Source organism: Ammospiza caudacuta, chromosome 28 (assembly GCF_027887145.1).
Source record: "Ammospiza caudacuta isolate bAmmCau1 chromosome 28, bAmmCau1.pri, whole genome shotgun sequence".
Lineage (NCBI taxonomy): Eukaryota > Metazoa > Chordata > Aves > Passeriformes > Passerellidae > Ammospiza > Ammospiza caudacuta.
In genome coordinates, this window is record NC_080620.1 from 4,981,415 (window position 1) to 5,002,244 (window position 20,830).

The 20,830-nt window shown below is 50.6% G+C and overlaps 1 protein-coding gene across 1 annotated transcript in view; it reads left to right on the plus strand.

Annotated features, from left to right (window-relative positions):
- Positions 1-20,830, plus strand: part of PTPRS (protein tyrosine phosphatase receptor type S) — a 128,648-nt gene that overhangs the window by 46,681 nt on the left and 61,137 nt on the right. The window contains exons 3-5 of the mRNA XM_058821107.1: positions 3,058-3,203; positions 4,019-4,160; positions 12,523-12,711. Coding sequence (XP_058677090.1) covers positions 3,058-3,203; positions 4,019-4,160; positions 12,523-12,711 — 477 coding nt within the window. The remainder of the gene's footprint in view (positions 1-3,057; positions 3,204-4,018; positions 4,161-12,522; positions 12,712-20,830) is intronic.

Below are 20,830 nucleotides of genomic sequence, written 5' to 3' on the forward strand. Positions count from 1 at the left end.
TTTGGTGAGGAACTGCCTGGGTGTGCAGCCCTGTCCTGCGGGCTGGGGGAGGAGGAGGAGACCCTCACCCTTCTCACCTGAGCCCCAAAATCCTGTGGAGCCCAGGGCATGAGAAGCAGGAGGGATCTCTCTGTTCTCCATGTGCCAGCGGAGCTCAGGGCATGGGAACCAGGGGGGATCTCTCTCTGTCCACAGGAATCAGGAGGGATCTCTCTCTATTCAAGGGCACAGGAACCAGGAGGGATCTCTCTCTATTCAAGGGCACAGGAACCAGGAGGGATTTCTCTCTGTCCCCATGCACAGGAACCAGGAGGGTTCCTGTAGCCTCTGTTCTCCATGTGCCATTGGAGCTCAGGGCATGGAAACCAGGAGGGATTTCTCTCTCTCTCTCTCTCCCAGGACACAGGGCACAGGAGGGATTTCTCTCCATCCACAGGAACCAGGAGGGATTTCTCTCTGTTCCTGCAGAGACCAGGGCACAGAAACCAGGAGGGATCTCTATCCATAGGAGTCAGGAGAGATCTCTCTCTGTCCAAGGGCACAGAAATCAGGAGGGATCTCTCTGTTCCTGTGTGCTGGTGGAGCTGCCAGAAGGGTTCTCTCTGTCCACGGGCACAGGAACCAGGAGGGATCTCTCTCTGTCCACAGGAACCAGGAGGGATCTCTCTCTGTCCACAGGAACCAGGAGGGATCTCTCTCTGTCCACAGAAACCAGGAGGGATCTCTCTCTGTCCACAGGAACCAGGAGGGATCTCTCTCTGTCCACAGGAACCAGGAGGGATCTCTCTCTGTCCACAGGAACCAGGAGGGATCTCTCTCTACCCAAGGGCACAGGAATCAGGAGGGATCTCTCTCTGTCCACAGGAACCAGGAGGGATCTCTCTCTACCCAAGGGCACAGGAATCAGGAGGGATCTCTCTCTGTCCACAGGAACCAGGAGGGATCTCTCCATACAAGGGCAATTTTCAAATCAACACTTTAGCTCTGATTCTCACCCATTTTCCAAGCGAGCAGTAAAATCCAATGGGTTGGGTGGTGGGGGTTTTTTATTTGGCTCCTTGTGTGTAACACTGAGCTCCTTGTGGGCAGCTGGGAGTTGCAGGAGCTCAGGAAAAGCCCCAAGCACAGCCAGCTCAGCCCCCATCACCCCACCCTGACCCCACAAAGGGATGCTGAGCCATGACTCCAAATTCAGTGGGTTTTTAAAGCACCATCCCGTTCTGAGGACGGAAATAGAACCTTGTTTTTCTCCTCGTCTCAGCTCTCATCAGGCAGCCTGCACCCATTTAAATGTATACGTGACATTAAGGTTTATTAGGGGCTTTTATTTTAGGAAATGAACTCGCATCAATAAAGTGTTCTTAAAAGCCCTGGATGTTTTTAGCTGTACCTTCAGCATTGACTTCTGCAAACCCTTCAGATATCGAGCGGAGGTGAGGGCAGGAAGGAAGTCAGGGCCAGAGTGAGCATTTATATCTTAGCCTGGAGCAAAGTTTGGGTTTTGCCTTTCTCAGATGCAAGACAGATCCCCCAGCGCCAGCTCCTCCAGTGGGACCTGCCTGATAACCTTTAGCTGTAACATTGCAAAGAAGGCTCTGACCTCTAAATATAGATTTGGATATTTATAAATGCACTGCTTTGTACACACAGCATTCGGTGGGACGTAAACAGCTCCAGCAAATTGTATTTACCTCCAGCATGGAAACAAATGCTTGATTGCATCACATGAGCTTGCTCAGTGCCTTTTATTTATATACTGCTGGCCAGGGAAGGGGAGAAGGTTTCCTTTTGTCTTCTGACCCCTAAAAGACCCTGGAGACTTCTCCTCATTTCCCCTTTGCCCCCGTGGGGGAAAGCTGTTTGCATCTTATTTTATAGCCCCCTGAGTATGAACAGATAAATACACACATCTCAGAGTCACATGCTCTGCTCTCCTCAAGAAAACAGACGGCAGCTTTATGATCTGAGTGATTTTATTTGAAGACAGCTGTTTGGCCTTGTGATTTAAATATTTCAATAAATTTTAAACTAACGAGACGAGAGGAAAGCGTTCGAGGAAAACAGGTTAGAGCATGAAAGGAGGGTTTCCAGAGGGCGGGGGGCAATGTGGGCTGTGCATAAATGCTGCTGGCCTTGTGGGCACCTCAGAGAGCCCATGCCAGGCTCTGCCATCCCTGCAGAGCTGCTCTGAGGGCAGGGGGATGCTGGTGGGACCAGGGAGTGGCTGAGGGAGAGGTGCTCAGGGCTGAGGTGTTGTTTTTTTTCAGGTGTTGTTTTTTTCAGGTGTTGTTTTTTTTTCAGGTGTTGTTTTTTTTCAGGTGTTGTTTTTTTCAGGTGTTGTTTTTTTTCAGGTGTATTGAGGCATTGCTGCCCTGCTGCTGGCTCTGGGGAGGTTGCAGGAGACCCTGGCTCTCTCTAGATAAAAAAAGGACACAAATGAGCCCTAATTTTAACATCCCTCATAATCTTACTCCTGCTCATTAACCTTCTAGGACTACTACCCTACATGTTCACCCCAGCCACCCAACTATCTGTAAACTTGGCCCTAGCCTTCCCCATGGGAGTCTTTTCTGGGAGTCTCGTGCTGGGCATCTATTTCAAGGTCCTTCTCCCACCTTCTGCCCTTTCCTGGCTTTGTTCCTGTAAATCTCCCCTGTTCCTTGGTGTTTTGGTGTCTCCAAGGGGTTGGGAAGTGCAATTCACTGTTTCTAAGTGTTGTTTTCAGCTCTACCAGCTTCTGGTGATGCTCATTAGGTGCCTTTTGCAAGGGCAATTTCCCCTGTACAAAACAATTTAAAAGTCCACTTTTCAGGAGTAAAAAGAGGTTTTGCAACATTGAAATCTCTTTGAAGGATCAGGCCCTTCATCATTTTCTGCTGGAGCTAATTCATATGTAGAGCGGAGGTAAAGGCTGCTCTGAAAAAGGCCAAGAGGTTTAATTTCAACTGGGATCATTAAGAATAGCAGCAACAACACCACTACTGTTAACTACAAACCGTGTTTATTGGGGTCTGTCTTTGTGAGTGCCACTGATGGTGTTCCCTTTCTGTCCCCAAGGTCCCCCTGTGTTCATTAAGAAGCCTGTGGACCAAATTGGTGTGTCAGGAGGGGTGGCCTCCTTCGTGTGCCAAGCCACTGGAGACCCAAAGCCAAGGGTCACCTGGAACAAGAAAGGGAAGAAAGTGAACTCTCAGAGGTTTGAGGTAAGAGATGCCCTTGAAATCTGGTGTCACTGGGAGGAGAGACTGACACAAAGCAGCCCCTGCTCCTCTCTGGCCACCCCCAGGCCTGATAATAAAGGGAAATTTGGAAGGGGAGGAGTTTTAACAGCAGGAGGAGAGAAGTGCAAGCTCTTGGCCATGTCAACAGCTGGGTTTGTTCCAAAGCAAGAGAGAACTTGGCTCAGTTGTGTTATTGAAGATTTTTATTTTGTTTCGTTGTGTTTTTTCCCTTCCTGGGATGTAATATAACTTCCTGCTTTCCTAAGAAACCCCAGCTAAGCTGGTGGTGCTTCAGCTCTGTAAATGCACCTTTCATACCCATCTGTGGCTCTGCATTTCAACTCTGGGACAGTCTGGAGTAAACACTGCAGTTGTTGGCAGCCAGACCCAAGCAATTGGCATTGTTTAGATAGAAATGAGAGCAGAGGAGCAAGGACTGGGAGGTCATCCTGTGGAATTTGCTGTGGGACTCAGCCCTGCCAGGCAGCTGTGTGCTCAGAGGAGCTTTGTGCTGTCAGCTGCCCCTGCAGATGGAGGAACAAGGCAGGGCTCCATTTTTATTTTGTTTTCCTTTGGTCTGTTTCATCCTCCTTCACCCCAGTTGTGCTCTGAGCATCCACCCCCACACCCCATCACCATGGCTTGTTCTCTCAGAGCTTTTGAGGTGCACCCTGGGGGTTTGGTGGGTCAGTGATCACTGGCAGGGTTTGGCTGTGGCACTGATGATGTGTGTCTGGTGTCTCTCAGAAGCAGCAGCCCGGGGCACTGATCCTGTGTGTGTCTCTCTCTGTCCCCAGACCATTGAGTTTGATGAGAGTGCAGGAGCTGTTCTGAGGATCCAGCCCCTGAGGACCCCCCGGGATGAGAACATTTACGAGTGTGTTGCTCAGAACCCCCATGGGGAGGTCACTGTCCACGCCAAGCTCACCGTGCTCCGAGGTAAGAACCTGCCCCATCTGGCTGGGAAGAATGTCAAAAACCCATGGCTGAAGTACAAAATCCTCCTTGTTTGGAGGTTTGGTTGGGTTTGTTGAGTTGGGTTTGTTGGGTTTGGTTGAGTTGGTTGGGGTTTTTGGGTTGGGTTTGTTGGGTTTCATTGAGTTTCTTGAGTTGGGTTTGTTGGGTTGGGTTTGTTGGATTTTGTTGGGTTTGGTTAAGTTTGTTGGGTTTGGTTGGGTTTGTTGGATTGGGTTGAGTTTGTTGGGTTGGGTTTGTTGTGTTTGGTTGGGTTTGTTGGGTTGGGTTGGGTTTGATTGGATTTTGTTGGGTTGGGTTTGTTGCGTTCAGTTGGGTTTTTTGGATTTGGTTTGTTGGGTTTGGTTGGGGTTTTTGGGTTTGGTTGGGTTTGTCGGATTTGGTTTGATGGATTTGGTTTGTTGGATTTCGTTGGGTTTGGTTGGTTTTGTTGGATTTTGTTGTGTTTGGTTTGGTTTGTTCTGACCCATCAGATCTCTTTGCTACTCTTACCCCCAAGAGGAATAAAAATGCTGTGTAGAAACTGAGCTAAACCTCCCTTCAGGGGGTTTGACTGACGATGTGCTGGGGTTCCTTCCACCCTGAATTATTCCATCACCCTTATGATCTTCCTCCCCTCCAAAAATTCCTTCCCCAGATTCAGGAGCAGCACCAGGAGCTCCCCATTACACACAGAAATGCAGCTCCAGGAAAACCCTCACTGAGGAATCATTTAATGGGCTGGGGTTAATGCCATTATTATGGATCTGCATGGGCTTTCACACATTTGGTAGCAGCACAAACGTTTTTCCTTGTGCAGGATTCCTGTTGTGCCTTTCTGGGCTTCTCCCCTCTTCCCAGAGGTCCTTGGCTCTGTGCACTCTCCAAGAAAACAATTCCCTTCTCCATTTTGTTCTGGTTCTTTTTCCCACTTGTCCCCGTTACAGAGGATGTTTACATGGATGCCTCCCTCGTGTCATCTGCTTGAAATATGCTCCCTGAACTGGATGTGGGGGAGGGAACAACATGCTGCTGCTCTGGATGCCTCTGGATGTTTGCTGTTATTGCCCTGGAGATCCCCAAAATCACTGTGGGCGAGGCTGGGTGCTAAAAGTGACCCATTTGAGGGTTTGGAGCACCCAGAGATGTTCTCTGTTCAAAGCACAGGGCAGTGCAGGTGATCCTGGTGGGAATTGGGGTGGTGGATTGGAGCCTGAGAGCTCCCAAGGGGAATTTAGCTTGGCTGTGGATGAAGCCATGGGTGTTTGAGCATCAGCAGCAGTAAAAGCCATTCTCTCTGCAGTGAACAATCCCAGGAGCTGCAGGCAGGAGCCCCACGGGGCCAAGGGGTAGCTCTGCCTATGGGGCAGTCAGAAACTCCAGTGTTCCCTCCAGGAGCAGCTCAAATCCATAAATGTCCATAAATTTTGGATATTTATGTTTGAGCAGGCAACGAGCACATCCTTCATAGCTGCAGAGCAGAATTGGTGTGTGACCCCCCCCCCAAAGTGCGGCAGGGAATTCACACCCGACACGAGGGGCACAAGGCAAAGCCCCCAGCCTCCCTTTTCAGCTGGGAATGTCCCTGCCTGGGCTCTGTGCTGTCAGGATTTTGGCTGCCTGGGAGCGTGGGGGGCCGTGGTCCAGTCATGCCTGACAGATTTGTGTAGGTGCCTTAGATGTGTGTGCAGCTCCTGTGCCTGGCATGGCATTTAACCTTCTGTTGGAGGGAGGTGGTGGGATGGAGCTGTCAGGAGCTTGGAACGGTGCAGTGTGACAGGAGTGTGTCTAACTGTGGTTATCCCAGAGGGTGGGAGCCTTATTCTTCACACTTATTCCCATGGATTCCTTTGGAGCTGTGACAGCCTGGGAGAAGGGCCCCTGCAGTCATATTCAGAGCTTGTGCCCCTTAAATTCAGCTGCAAGCAGTGGCAAGGGAAGGTTCTGCCCCTGCAGTGATATTCAGAGCTTTTACCCCTTACATTCAGCTACAAGCAGTAGCAGGGGAAGGTTCTGCAGTGATATTCAGAGTTTTTACCCCGTAAATTCGGCTACAAGCAGTGGAAGGTTCTGCCCCTGCAGTGATATTCAGAGTTTTTACCCCTTAAATTCAGCTACAGGCAGTGGCAGGGAAGGTTCTGCAGTCATATTCAGAGCTTGTACCCCTTAAATTCAGCTGCAAGCAGTGGCAAGGGAAGGCTCTGCCCCTGCAGTGATATTCAGAGTTTTTACCCCTTGAATGACTCCATCCTCCATCACCCCTCAGCTCTCCCACAGCAGTTTGTCTCCTCTTTATCTGCGTTTTCAAGTGCCGGGGAAGTGAAAAGCACCGAGCCAAAGGCACTGATGTGCACGATGACAAAGTGAGCATGCTGGCATCCACTCCTCTCCTGTTCCTCCCCTCTTCTGCACTCACCCACTCTCCTGTTTGTCTTTTCTCTCCCTGCTCAGCATCCTCCTCTGTGTCTCTGCTCTGGCTTGCAGAGCTGGTGCTGAGCAGGGAGAGGGGGCTGCTCCACAGCCTGCAGATGGATGGGAGCTGTCACTGGCAGAACCTGTTACCTTGGCACACTCTGCAGGGTGCAAACCTGAGCCCAGCTGCTGCCAGCAGCTCGGGGGGCTCTGGGGCAGCTGTGCAGCCTGTGCTGCTGTGATCCCACGCGTTCCTGGGGGGGCCTTCCTGCACTTCCAGCACTGCAGCATGTCCTCAGCCTCCTAACAGCAAATAGCACAGAAAATATTTCCTCTTTCAGAAGAGAGAGCAATACATCCTTCCCTGCTGAAGGGATTGAGCGTAAGCCTCTGTATGATTACTCCTGGATCAGACCCTGGTGGAAACCCACATGCCTTCACTTGAAAATCTTCACTTGAAAACAGGAAACTGCAGGAGAGGAAACCCTGGGGAACCCCTGAGCAGCAGAGCTGGGATGGACACTGCTCAACTCAGTCCCTTCCCAGCTTGTCCTTCCTGCTCTGCTTCTCTGGGATCCCACTCTGGGAGGGCTCTGGGCACTGGCTGTTCTTCCACAGCTGGCTGGAGAGACTGCTGCAAACCTGACTGCTGCAGGGCTCGGAGAAAAGGAAAGAAAGTGGATTTGGGAAGCATTTTCCAGTTGGTTTTGAGTCCAGCTGTTGTTATTTTTCGTTGTAGCTCAGGCAGGAAGGAAGGTTGTTGGCAGAGGCACCCCAGCCCTCAGTTGGTGGAGATTCTCTGAGCTGCCCACTGCCAAGAAGGATATTTAAATTTTATATATAAAAATATATATAATATTTCCTATTATTGATATTAATATTTATATTACATATAAATTGGTACAAATATAATATATAAATTTAAAATTAAAAGGTAAAAATATAAAAATTTATACTTTTATATTTTATATTTTTATAAATATATAAATATATAGATATATAAAAGTATATTTTATATATTATCTATAATTATAATATATAAAATATATAAAGATATTAAAATTAATAATATTTGTAATTAAATAGAATTATAAATTTAAAGTATCTGCATCTCTTGGGATAGATACAGACTGAGAGGTTGTGGACTCCCCATCCCTTGTGGTTTGTTGTTTTTTGTTTTGTTTTTTTTTGTAATTGTTGGCTTTAAATCACAAAAGGTAAACAAGAAGCAGCTCTGGATGCTCAGCAGAGAGTCCCATGGGAAAGGGAAGCTGCCCTCTCCAAAATGTTACCTCGCCATTTGGAAAATTCCTGGCAGCCTTTCTTCAAACTTGACTTGTTTTGCTTTCCTTGTAGTGACCTGAAAATTGGGTGACATTGACAGCAGATTAATTCTGTAGCTCCTGAATAACATCAAAGTAATTTTACCAGAGATGCCTGTGGAAGGAGGGTACCTGGGGACACGTTAGAGGAGGGAACACAGGCACTGCCTGCTTTGGGGTGCACACACATATCTGAGGGTGCCTTTATTGCCTGGGAGCCCACAAATTTTAATAGCATTGTTAGGCTTTCACAGTGGAACCTGCAGCTCCAGAGAAATGGAATCGACAGACAGAGCACATGGCTGAGACTCCTCCCTGCATTAAAATTGTCTTGGCTGGGCAGTAACAGAGGGCTGAGGCACAGGGACAGACACTTGGGTGGAAATAACTTGTTGATGTAATTTCACAAGGCACACAGTGCCAGGATACCTGGGGACAGGGCGGCTCTGGTGCTCATAAACATAATGAAAGGAGCAGGGACAGCTTCGAGAGTGCTGGGTTTTGATTTTGATCCTGATTTTGATCCTGATTCCTGCTTCTTCCACCCTGAATGAGGACAGTAGAGACCGGCCAGCATCCACATCTCCAGAGGAGGGTGAAAAATCCCTCCTCCTCCTCCCTTCAGAGCATCCTCATGGCTCTGTGCACCGGCTCCATGGCACGGCTGCTCACGCTCACACCCTCCTCCTCTAAATTATTAAACAACTGTGTACACCCTGCGGGGAAAAGAGCACAGCAACACCCTCTTTATCTTCCTTAATCATCCTCATTTCCAGCACAGCTAATTAGCTACGCCCAGAGTGACAGGGGGCCGGAGCAGCCCCGTGCCCTGGCTGGGGCTGGGTGTGTGCAGCTGGGCTGGGTCCAGGCACAGAACGTGTCCCCAGGTGGGATTTATTGTAAATGACAGCTGAAGTGCTCCTCTCTCTCTTCCCCTGCCTCTCCTCATCCCTCCTCCCCTGTTCTTTCTCACCCTCCTTTGCTCAGTGAGGCATTGAGGTGTTTCACCAGCTCAGGGGGGCTGTGGGAGCTGGGTCTGAGTCAGGGATGGACAAAGGTGTGGGGCTGTTCCTTGAACAAGGTGTGGGGCTGTTCCTTGAACAAGGTGTAGGGCTGTTCCATGAACAAGGTGTGGGGCTGTTCCATGAACAAGGTGTGGGGCTGTTCCTCCCCACAGCATGAACAAGGTGTGGGGCTGTTCCTTGAACAAGGTGTGGGGCTGTTCCTTGAACAAGGTGTGGGGCTGTTCCTCCCCACAGCATGAACAAGGTGTGGGGCTGTTCCTTGAACAAGGTGTGGGGCTGTTCCTTGAACAAGGTGTGGGGCTGTTCCTCCCCACAGCATGAACAAGGTGTGGGGCTGCTCCTTTACCTGGCATGACCAAGGTGTGGGGATGCTCCTGCCCATGGCAGCTCCATGAACAAGGTGTGGGGTGTGGAGATGCTCCTTCCCATGCCATGAACAGGGTGTGGGGCTGCTCCTTCCCATGGCATGACCAAAGTGTGGTGCTGCTCCTTCCCATGCCATGAACAGGGTGTGGGGCTGCTCCTTCCCATGGCATGACCAAAGTGTGGTGCTGCTCCTTCCCATGCCATGAACAGGGTGTGGGGCTGCTCCTTCCCATGGCATGACCAAAGTGTGGTGCTGCTCCTCCCCATGCCATGAACAGGGTGTGGGGCTGCTCCTTCCCATGGCATGACCAAAGTGTGGTGCTGCTCCTCCCCATGGCATGAACAAGGTGTGGGGCTGCTTCTCCCCATAGCATGAACAATATGTGGGGCTGTTCCTTCCCATGGCAGCTGCACCTCAGGAAAGCTCAGCTTGCAGGAGCCAGAGCAGCTCCAGCGGCAGCAGCAGCTGCCCAGATGTGCCCTTGAAGCATCTCCAGCTTGTGCCTGCCTCTTTTGTTCCTGCAGTTGCCTTCAGGAGGAGGTTTCACAACCAGAACCGTTCCTTGTTTATTCAGGGCCAGCTCTGGGGGTGTTGGGGTGGGTGGGGAGGGTGGCAGGGCACGTGTGTGCACGTCCTGGGGGATTGCAATGAGGCTGTAGCTGCGTTGTTACAGGGAACCCAGCTGGTAGGGGATGGAGCAGCTCCACTTCCCGGAGAGGAAGGAAATGTGAGCCCTTGAATGGGAGCAGCCTGTGATGTTCAGAGATGCTTCCCCTGCTCGTCTGATCCTCGAATCCGATCACGCCTCCAGTCGCAGTTGTTTTAATTAAACTCAGAGGAATTCTGCACATTGTGCTGCAAGATGAACGTTTTTGTTTAATTAGGAGCACTCGGTAATGACGGTTGTAGAGGCCTCCCCCAGCACACACACACTCATATGCACACACACCCCACCAGGGCTGCTCCCTCTGTGCAGGAAGGGGCAGGGGCTGCAGCAGGTGGAGCAGCATCACCGGGGAGCAGGAGGAGAGCAGGAGGAAAGCAGGAGGAGAGCAGGAGGAGAGCAGGAGGAGAGCAGGGATCAATAGTGATGTCATCTGCAGCCAATGCGGCTCTGGCTGCTCAGCCTCCCACGGCTGCAGGGGGAGAGCAGGGAGGGAGGGAGGGCCATTAAAGCCTGCCTGAGAGCTGAGCACAGGCACAGCAATCCCCAGAGCCCCTGTGCTGCCCTGCTGGGGCTGGGGGCTGCAGGAACGCTCGGTTTGGGGGGTCCTGCAGAGCCCCAGCACAGCCCAGGGAGCTCACGGGGCTGGGACGGTCCCTGGTTAGAGATGTGTGTGAACAGCCTCAGTTTATGATACCAAATTCTGGTTTAGAGCTGCTTCAGATGCACCAAAACAGCTTTGAACTGAAGGAGTGATGGTTTAGATTAGATACCAGGGAGGAATTCCTGGCTGGCAGGGTGGGCAGGCCCTGGCACAGGTGCCCAGAGCAGCACCAGGATCCCTGGAATGCCCAAGGCCAGGCTGGACATTGGGGCTGGGAGCAGCTGGCACAGTGAAGGTGTCCCTGCCATGGCAGGGGTGGCACTGGGTGGGTTCTGAGGTCCCTTCCAGCCCAAACCACTCTGGGATTCCATGGAAAGCACCCACCACTGGGTTTCTCCCTTGTCCTGCTGTCTCTGGGCTGTGCCATTTTGTATTTGGCTCAATTTTTCCTTATCCACCATGTGCCAGCCCTAGGAAAGAAGCTCTGGGTGTGTTTGCAGTTGGCAGGATTGTTCCCAGCCAAGGCCAGCCCCACCTCAGTGCCACTGTGAGAGCTCCCACCGCTGTCACCAGAGCGCTGGTTGTGATGGATGTTCATTTTTGAAGAATCCCACCTCTTTTTAATTCCCTGCATTATTTCCCTTCTGTTCCCTCACCTGTTTTGGGATGGATTCCATGCCACAGACTCCCAGGGCTGTGATTCCCTGACACAGCTCATTGGAGATGACAGAGGAACCCTCCCAAACCTCACCCTGCTGCTGGCATCCTCCTGCCAGGCTTCCCTCCCACAAACATGTTCTGGGGGAAAAAATGCACTTTGCTGAGATGAGACAGCTCTGCCCATCCCAGAGTGAGGGGCCGGGTCAGATATTGCTGGGGAAGCACTGGGGTTTTGTAGGGGTTACCACAAATTAGTCAGCATTGTTGGGATTGCCCTCCTCACCCTCATTAGTGCAGGCAAGAGCAGCACTGAGAGGAGCAGGAAGCTCAGTTGAGCCTCTCTGCTGGGTGCTGGTGCCACTGTTCTTGGAGGGCAGCAGCACTCAGAATTAATAAACCCAAAAATCACACCCTGGCTGACAGCACTTGGCATGCTGCTGTTGTGTGTGTGTACCCTCTGGTCACTGCAGCTGAAGGAGGGGATTTTCCTCTCCTTTCTCTGCCAATCCCACTGTTTTTCACAGCATTTCCACGTGGGTTCTTCCATTATTTCTCTTGTGCAGTGTGTTCTGTGCTGGGAGGTTTGGAGGGGAAGGTTCCTGTTACCTGTGACTGCTCAGAGGCACAAGGGGAAATGGCCTCAAGTTGCTCCAAATTGCTCAGGTTGGGTATCAGGAAACATTTATTCACTGAGAAAGGGAATAAACATAGAACACAGATATGAATAAACATAGAACAGGCTGCCTGGTGCAGTCACCATCCCTGGATGTGTTCAAAAAATGAGTTGACGTGGCACTTGAGGACATGGTGGATCTGGGAGGCCTTTTCCAACCTTAATGGCTCTCTAATTCCATTCTGCCATTCCCCAAAGGGTTTTAAAAGGTTTCACTTAAATGTAGAATCCCGTGGGACACTGAAATAATCCCCCAAAATGCACAAGCTGGTAAATCTTACCGTGCCACGCGTTTTCCATCTTGGAGCACTCAGTGTTTCCCAGACACTGCACAGGGCAGTGCTCCTTTCCTTGGGCTGTTCCACTGCACCCTGCTGAATCCTTTCCCTTCATTCTCCATCCCCAGAGGACCAGCTACACCCTGGCTAATGTAGAATCGCGTGGGACACTGAAGTAATCCCCCAAAAATGCACAGGAAGCTGGTGAATCTTGTCGCGCCATGTGTTTTCCATCTTGGAGCACTCAAGTGTTTCCCAGACACTGCACAGGGCAGTGCTCCTTTCCTTGGGCTGTTCCACTGCACCCTGCTGAATCCTTTCCCTTCATTCTCCATCCCACAGAGGACCAGCTACCCCCTGGCTTCCCCAACATCGACATGGGGCCGCAGCTGAAGGTGGTGGAGCGCACGCGGACGGCCACGATGCTGTGTGCGGCCAGCGGCAACCCCGACCCCGAGATCACCTGGTTCAAGGATTTCCTGCCCGTGGACCCCAGCGCCAGCAATGGCAGGATAAAACAGCTGAGATCAGGTAAGGGCTCACCCTGAAGGAGTGAGAGCTGATATAGACCTGAGGGGACTTGTGGTGGCGTTGGCAGGGGTGTTAGGGTGAGGATCTGACTCCTTGTCAGATGTTTCAGAAGGCTTGATTTATTATTTTATGATATATGTTGTATTAAAACTATACTAAAAGAATAGAAGAAAGAATTTTGTCAGAAGGCTAGCTAAGAATAGAAAAAGAATGATAACAAAGGCTTGTGACTGACCAAGACAGTCTGGACAGCTGGACTGTGATTGGCCATTAATTAGAAACAACCACATGAGACCAATCACAGATGCACCTGTTGCATTCCACAGCAGCAGATAATCAATGTTTGCATTTTGTTCCTGAGGCCTTCAGCTTCTCAGGAGGAAAAATCCTAAAGGAAAGGATTTTTCAGAAAATATAATGGCTGAAGCAGAAGGGAGGGCTGAGAGATGCAGGCCCCGCTGCTGTGGATTGGGGCGTTTGAGCTTTTTGGATTTTTACACCAAGAGGGGTTGGAGTTTCCGCTTTGAGCCCTCCTGGTCTTCTCTGCTGCCCAGTTGGCATGAAGGGAATGACAGCAGGGAAACCCATCCAGATGAGTTCCCTGGATCACAGCACTCAGGGGAAGCCGGGGCCTGCCTGGGGCTGGGGTTTGCTCCTCAGAGCAAGAACTGGCAAAGGAACACAGAACCACCCTGGCAGACACGACTTTTCAGGCCACACACACCTGGTGCAGGGGCTCAGGCAGCCCCTGGCTGTCCAGCACCATGGTGTGAGTGTGAGCAGAGCCCCTCAGAGGTGCTGGTGAAGAACAGCTCCTGCAGGATGTCCCCAGCCTCACCTGGAGAGCTCTTGGGAATGTTCTGGAGTGACCCCTCGGTGCCTCTGCCCATGGAGTCCATCTCCACCAACAGATGCACCCCAGCTCCGTGGCTCTTGTCAGTTTTCCATCTTTCCCCATCTGCTTGTCCATCTGTCTCTCTTGTTTGTTTTCTGTTTGCTGTTTTTTGTGTGTGGCAACGTGACATCTCTTAATATTCACGTTTCAGGAGCTGTTTTTGTACTTGTTAAATCTGCCAGTTCTCTGTGTGAGAGTGTGTGCAAGGAGGGCATAGGTGGACTTATTTTTGAGTACTACTGATAAAACACTTCCATTGATAGCTGCAAAAATGAAACAAGTTTTGCAAGTTCTACCTTTTGACAAAAACTAACCCAAGAAATCATCCTTTTCACAAACTGCTGGGGCTGACTGCTTTGACCCAGCCTAGGAAGGTGAGGAAAGGTGTCCATGGTTCATTTTGAAGGAATCTTTGGCAAAAGAAAGGCATTGTTGTAAGCAGAGGGAAAGCAGAGGCTTTGGTGAGGCAGCTGGAGCTGATTTGTTCATGTTAGGCCTTTCACAAGTTCTTCAGTAAAGTGATAACCACCTGCTCCTGCCCAGATCTCTGCTGGCCCTGGAGAAATCAGTTCTGATTCCTGCTGGATCTGCACAGCGAGGCATGGAAACACCTGGCTTTTCTCTTGCCCTGTTTGGCAAAGATTCTACACAATGTTCTGTGAGCCACTGGTGGAAAAGCTTCAGCATAGCTGCAGTTTAATGTAGCTTTTACACACCTGCATAAATGCCTCCTTGTTCAGTGAAGCAAAGTCACAAACAGATCCTTAAGCTGCTTTGTTGAATTAGAATGGCTTGTTGAATCCCACGAACGCAGATGAGATTGACCTCCCTGTTTTATCATAACAGCTGAGGCAAATGCAAATAAAAAAAATCACTCAGCATAAATAATGAGAGGTAAACTAGAATTATATTATGCTCTGTGACCATGATCTGAAGTGTGAGTAATGCACAGGCAGATTATTTTTAATACATTCATCATCTTGCTAGAATGCCTTTACTCTTTAGCTGGGTTTGATCTGGTGTTTTCCTTGAAGCCACCTGAGTGCTGCCTTTTTATTCCAGTGAATTTATTAACCTCAGAGTGAACCCTTGACCCCTCTGATAAATAGAAGATACCTGCTGAGATTTAATCTCATTTACAGCTGCTTTAAATTAGTAAACTGGCGGAGCCCTGAAGCATCCCTGTAGTCTGCAGGGCACAAACCTGTTGCCTGTGTGTCAGGGAGTGCAGATCCTTGGGCAGTCAGGGCTTCCCAGCTCTCCAGTTCCATCTGCTTTCGTGGCCTTCCAAACCTTGTGCAAAGAAAGGCCTGCAGAACTGCAGAATATCAGCATTAGGGTTGTTAATGAGCACAGTGTCAGTGCTTGTGTCTGTGCAAGGGAGTCAGGGCAGATTTGGGGGTGGGATTTGAGTGAGGCGAGCTCTGCTTGAGCTGCTAAGGTCAGACCTTCATTTAATACCTTCATCTTTCCAGAAAACAAACTCTGCTGGCAGAAGGGTGGCACCAGCACACAGCAGGGCACTGGGGGTGCTCCAGGACACTGCTGATGGCACCAGGGTCTGTCCCCCACCAGTGGGACTCTGTTCAAGGTCCTTGGGGTGCCCAGTGGCACCAGGGCAGGGTGTCTGACAGAGCTCTCTGAGCAGGGAGGAGCAGCTCTGCAGATAAATCACAGCTGCTAAAACACCTCCTGCTAGCAGGTTTAGGAGGATTTGGGGAGAAGTTCTCCCTGTGAGGGTGGGCAGAGGTGCCCAGAGCAGCTGTGGATCTTTGGAATGTCCAAGGCCAGGTTGGACAGGGCTTGGAGCAGTCTGGAAGGTGTCCCTGCCATGGCAGGAGATGGAATTGGATGGGTCTAAAGTTCCTTCCAACCCAAAACAGGCTGAGACAGTGGAAGGTGTCCCTGCCATGGCAGGGGTGGAATTGGATGGGTTTAAAGTTCCTTCCAACCCAAAACAGGCTGGGACATTGGGGCTGGAAGTAGCCTGGGACACTGGGAGGTGTCCCTGCCATGGCAAGGGTGGAATTGGATGGGTTTAAAGTTCCTTCTAACCCAAACCAGTCTGTGACACTGGGGCTGGGAGCAGCCTGGGAAGTGTCCCTGCCATGGCAGGGCTGGCACTGGGTGGGTTTTAATCCAATCCAACCCAAACCAGGCTGGGATTTAGTGACTGTTCCCTCTGCGTGTGGCTGGGACAGGACAGACAGACACCCAGATTCCCCCTGGCCATGAAGCCATCAGGGTAACAGCCATGCTGCTGGAGGACAGGGGCTGTGAGGAGCTGAATTTTTATCAATTATGAGTTAGTGGCAGATACGCAAATGAGCTCATTAAAGGGAACAAGTGAAATGTCAGACGAGGAGATTGTGGGATGGGGTTTGCTTCTCATTTGTGTTAAATCTGAATGTTTGGCTGGCGGTACAAACAGACCTCTGAGAGCATGGCCATTACAGTGCCACCATCCCAGGAGCCCCTGTGGAATGTGGATCTTCACTCTAATCAGGGCAGGGGGACACATCATTAACCGCAGTGGCTTTTCTCTAGTGGGTGTTTCTGCTTCCCCTTTCCATCTCCAGATCAAATTGCCAAGCAGTTGGAAATCTTTTCATGCTTGGGGGCTTGGGCTGAGTGCAAGGCTCAGTTGGCAGCCAGAGGAGGATGGGAAGGAGCTCTGGCTGAGCTCCTGCTTCTCTTAGACATCATGGACATCTCAGCCTTAGAGATCCAGCTTGGACAAGAGTTTAGGTGGCCTTGGAAAATGGATATTTCTGCTTATCTTGGGACATTTACAGCAGAAGGCAAAGGCAATGTCCTCTGCTCAGCTGCCATCTAGGGGGGACACGGGAGGCAGACTTCAGCACCTTCCTCAGCGCTCAAACACTAAAACCTTTGTGTCTTGTGTGTGTCTTCTGTTTGCTAAATAACTGGCTATAACAAGTTTTCTTTTCTTTTTTTTTTTTCACTTTTTATTTAACATTCAGAGACTTTTGGTAAGTTTGTTCAATTAAAAAAATTTTTTTAAATCAAACCAAAAAACCCCAAACCTGCTAACGTGCAGATTTGTAACCCTTGCCCTTTAAACTAATTCCTTTGTAACAGCTTCTTGAGAGGCATGCTCTGCATTTCTTCTACTAACTCTTTCAGTAGGGATGTTCTGCCCTCTAAATTAATTTCTGCAGGGGTATTGCAGGCTACAAAAAAAAAAAAAAAAAAGACTAGTAATACTAATTCTAATTAATTTATCTGTATAAAGAGATAACAGCTAAATATCAACCTCCTAACATTGGATAGATTTTTTTTTTTTTGGTATCTTAGCAACAGTTGTCCTGGAATTCCCCAATTACACAATAGCTTGTACCCTGGAACTGTGATAATTGTGTTCACACCTGCAGGAGGTCCTGGAGTTTCACATCTAACGGGGTTATTGGCATTTTGAGGAGGGAGAATAGGAATAGGGGGTGCAGTGTGATGGTGTTTGTAGGGATCTGAGGATGAGGGAAGGGATGAGGATCTGACTCCATGTTTCAGAAGGCTTGATCTATTATTTTATTATATATATAATATTAAAACTATACTAAAAGAATAGAAGAAAGGATTTCATCAGAAGGCTGGCTAAGAATAGAATAGGAAAGAATGAAAACAAAGATTTGTAGCTCGGGCTCTCTGTCTGAGCCAGCTGACTGTGATTGGCCATTGATTAGAAACAACTAACATGAGCTAATCAAAGATTTACATGTTGCATTCCACAGCAGCAGATAACCATTGCTTACATTTTCTTCCTGAGACCTCTCAGCTTCTCAGGAGGAAAAATCCTAAGGAAAGGATTTTTCATAAAAGATGCCGGCGACAGTGCAGCATTTCCAAAGTGAAGCTGTAAATCACAGGCCAGAGGGGAAGGGTTGAGGAAGGGAAGAACCCCAAAAGGCAGAACCTGCTCGTGTCCCTGTCCCTGCCAAGTCCAATTTGGTGCCAGGGATGTGGGGCTGCAGCTCTGCCACCCTGCAGAGTGCAGGGACCCTGCTCGTGTGGAGCAGAGGAGCTGCTGCAGCCCTGGGGACAGAGCCCAGCACACACACGTTGCCACACGTGGCTGACAGAAGGTGGGGATGTGTTTCCTGCCATTGCCATGGCAATGCTGCCTGTCCTGCTCTCCTCTCCTCTCCTGTTCCCCAGGCTCAGGGGAGCCGTGGGCAGCTCAGCCTGTGGGAGAGCAGGGCAGGGCTGGTGGGAGAGCAGACCCCAGGGACAGAGGGGGACACCTGCACAGGGACCTCTGCCTGGCACCATCCTGGGCCTTTGCAATGCAGAGGCAAGGCCTTTAATCTGCCTTTTGCCTCTGCTGCTAAACCCTGGGCTGGCCATCTGGGCTCACGCAGCCTCAAAATGTGCCCTAGATAGGCAGATCTGGAGATCCAGGGAGGCTGTGCAAGGCAGGGTGAAAAGGCTGCAGGGAGCATCTCAGAAGCAGCTTTTCACTCCCAAAGTCAGCATCCAGTGGGAGCTGTTCCCCTGTAGTTGTCCTGCAAAGGTGCCCTCACTGTGCCCCAGACCGGGCAGCCTCGTGCAGGCACACCAGGTATGGACTGCCTCCCCTGCACCCCCATACCAAACCCTCCAGGGCCTCTCAGAGTCCCTCAGAATAATTAATCCAGCGCACATCCTCTTCCAGCACCCTCCTGCTGCCCCTGTGTTGAACGTGGAGCGGGTTAGATGTGAAACTCCAGCAGTGAAAATCTCCCATCTGTGTCTGCGCCGCACCCAAAGTGCTGCCCGAGCTCATTTCACCCCAGTTCTGGTGTGGGGCTCATCCCAGAGCTGTCCTGCCCCTCCCTGTGTGCCAGGTTAGAGCTGGGTGGCACTGCCTGCTCCCCCAGAGCCTGTCCCCAGGCCAGGCTGTCCCCAGAGCTCTGGCAGCCCCATCCCAGGGGTTCAGGGAGTGACAGCCTGCAGTGACACCAGGGCAATGCTGATCTTGTGCCTGGGCTTGCACACCTCTAACTCCCAGCGTGTTTCTGCTGTCAATTAGAGTGAATTTTGTGCAGGAAACTGCCAGGCTTAGCCAAGGCCAGAGAAGCTTTTGAGCCATGGGTGGTGTTGGGATCTCTTCCCCTTCTCTAGCCTCTCCCCATTAGCCTTGCTCCATATTGGTGCCACAGATGGCAGATTTTCACTCCAATTTCGAGACAGAAGGATGTATCAGAGGCTGTTTTTATTTCCACTGAATTGATCTGTAACCTTTTGCTGCTTTCTCTCTCTCTCTCTCTTGCTTTTTAAACCTTCCTGCCACCTCCTGGGTGGGGGTCTGCCCAAGGCCATGCTCCCCCACCTCCTCCAAGCGCTGTCTCTCCAACCTTTGTCCTGAGAGCTAACAACCTGCTTCATTAACCTTAGCTAGTTCCTAACCCTAACTAGATGCTAACTTTTCTCTAGCTAATAACCTAACCTCATAACTAGAAGCTGAGTCTAACTAGAGTCTAATCCCTAACACTATAATGCCTCTGTTCCCTTAGCTCCTTTGAAAAATAAAGGTGAACTCTACTTAGTATCTGTATATTTTTACCTCCTATCCTGAGAATGGAGGATTGAACCGCAGCAGAAGGATGAGCAGGGCTGAAGGATAAGGAGGGAAGGGGTTTTTGGTGATTAAGGCAGAAGATTGGCACGGGGGAGGCTTTGACTCCTGTTCCTGCCTCTGCCAGTCTTCCCTCCGTGACCTTGGGCAAGTTGCTTCACCTCTACCTCAGTTATCCCCGTGTGTAAATCAGGATCACAGCTCTGCTGTTCCTCCCCAGGGGAGAGGAGAGGTGAGAGGCTGGTGTTTGTCATTTAAGGTGCTCTGCAGCCCTGGCTGGCAGCGCTGCAGGGTGGCAGCAGTGTCACCACTGCAGAGGAGCTCGTGCTTCCCTCCCTGGCGAGAGGCAGAACTTGGCCCTGCGGGATCTGCCCTGTTCTCAGGATTGGGGTAAAAACCCACCAGCTGAACCCCCTTCTCTGATAAGTTCTGAATGCCACTGTGAGCAAAAGGACCTGCCGTGTTTTCAAAGGAAGATGGTTTGCTTGCCAGCCCAGGTGGGGGACAGGGGTTTTACCCTGACGGTCACTCCCTCCCACCTGAGAGCCCTGCCCGGGGCTGGGCGCTGACAGACAGCAGGAGGGGTTGGAATGAAATAACCCAGAGAGGAGGCAGCCAGCAGGCTTGGAATGAAATAACCCAAAGGAGAGGCAGCCAGCAGGCTTGGAATAAAATAACCCAGCAGGCAAGTGCAGCGGGGCTCTTCTCTCCACACTGGCATCAGGGTGGCTCCAGAGCCACTGGAGGAGGTTCCAGGTAGCCCTGTCACCTCTTGAGTGCCCTGAGGGATGGCCAGAGGTCCTGAGCAGCACAGGCACTGAGCTCACACATCTGGGCCAAGAGCTGAAGCTTGGAGCTAGCCAAGGTGGGACCAAACGTGCAGATTAATGTGGTGCAAGGTGCCCACGTGTCCCTCTCCCTGCCTGGGCTAGCACAGCCCTGTGTCCCCAGGAGTGGGCAAGGTAAATGTGTTCAGTGAGTAGCAGATAGGGATGTTAGCTGAGGGCCTGAGGGGTTTCTTTACATTCCTGCACCAAAATGGAGCCAGTCTGAGGCCTTTTGAAGCCAAGAGCCACGGGAGGCTCTGCAAACAGCCAGCTGGATTGGGCTGCTGGAAAGGACACCCCGCTAAAGTATCCCAAGCCCTCTTCAGTGCCCTGTAATTTAAGATGAGACAGACCGAGAAGTTTCCTACTGGGAACTGTCTTCCTTGCCTCAGGTCCTTTTCCCACGGGCAGTGCAGGTGTTTGGGGTTTTGCAGTCATTTCACTCATTTTCTTTGTTTTCTTTGCAGAAGGTACACCGATCCGAGGTAAGACACCCCCAGCTCACTCACTCACCCACTCTCCAAGCACTTCTCTCCACACAGATCCCGTTTCATTGCCCTCTGCTCAGTACAGATCCGTGTTGTTGTTACGTTTCCTTGTCCTGCTTCACCTCTGGATATTTCTTTTTTATACCTGTCTTTATTTTATCTATGGTTATAATGTCCTTTTTTGTTTGCTGGGTGCACAGTAATACTGATCCTGTTATTCTAATAACATCTCCGGCTGCGCTGCCTCAGATTTATGGCAGAGTTTTAAGAGCTAATCTCTCCAGGACTATGAAGGACTGAAGTTTATCTCGAGCATTAAATGCTCTCAAAGCTT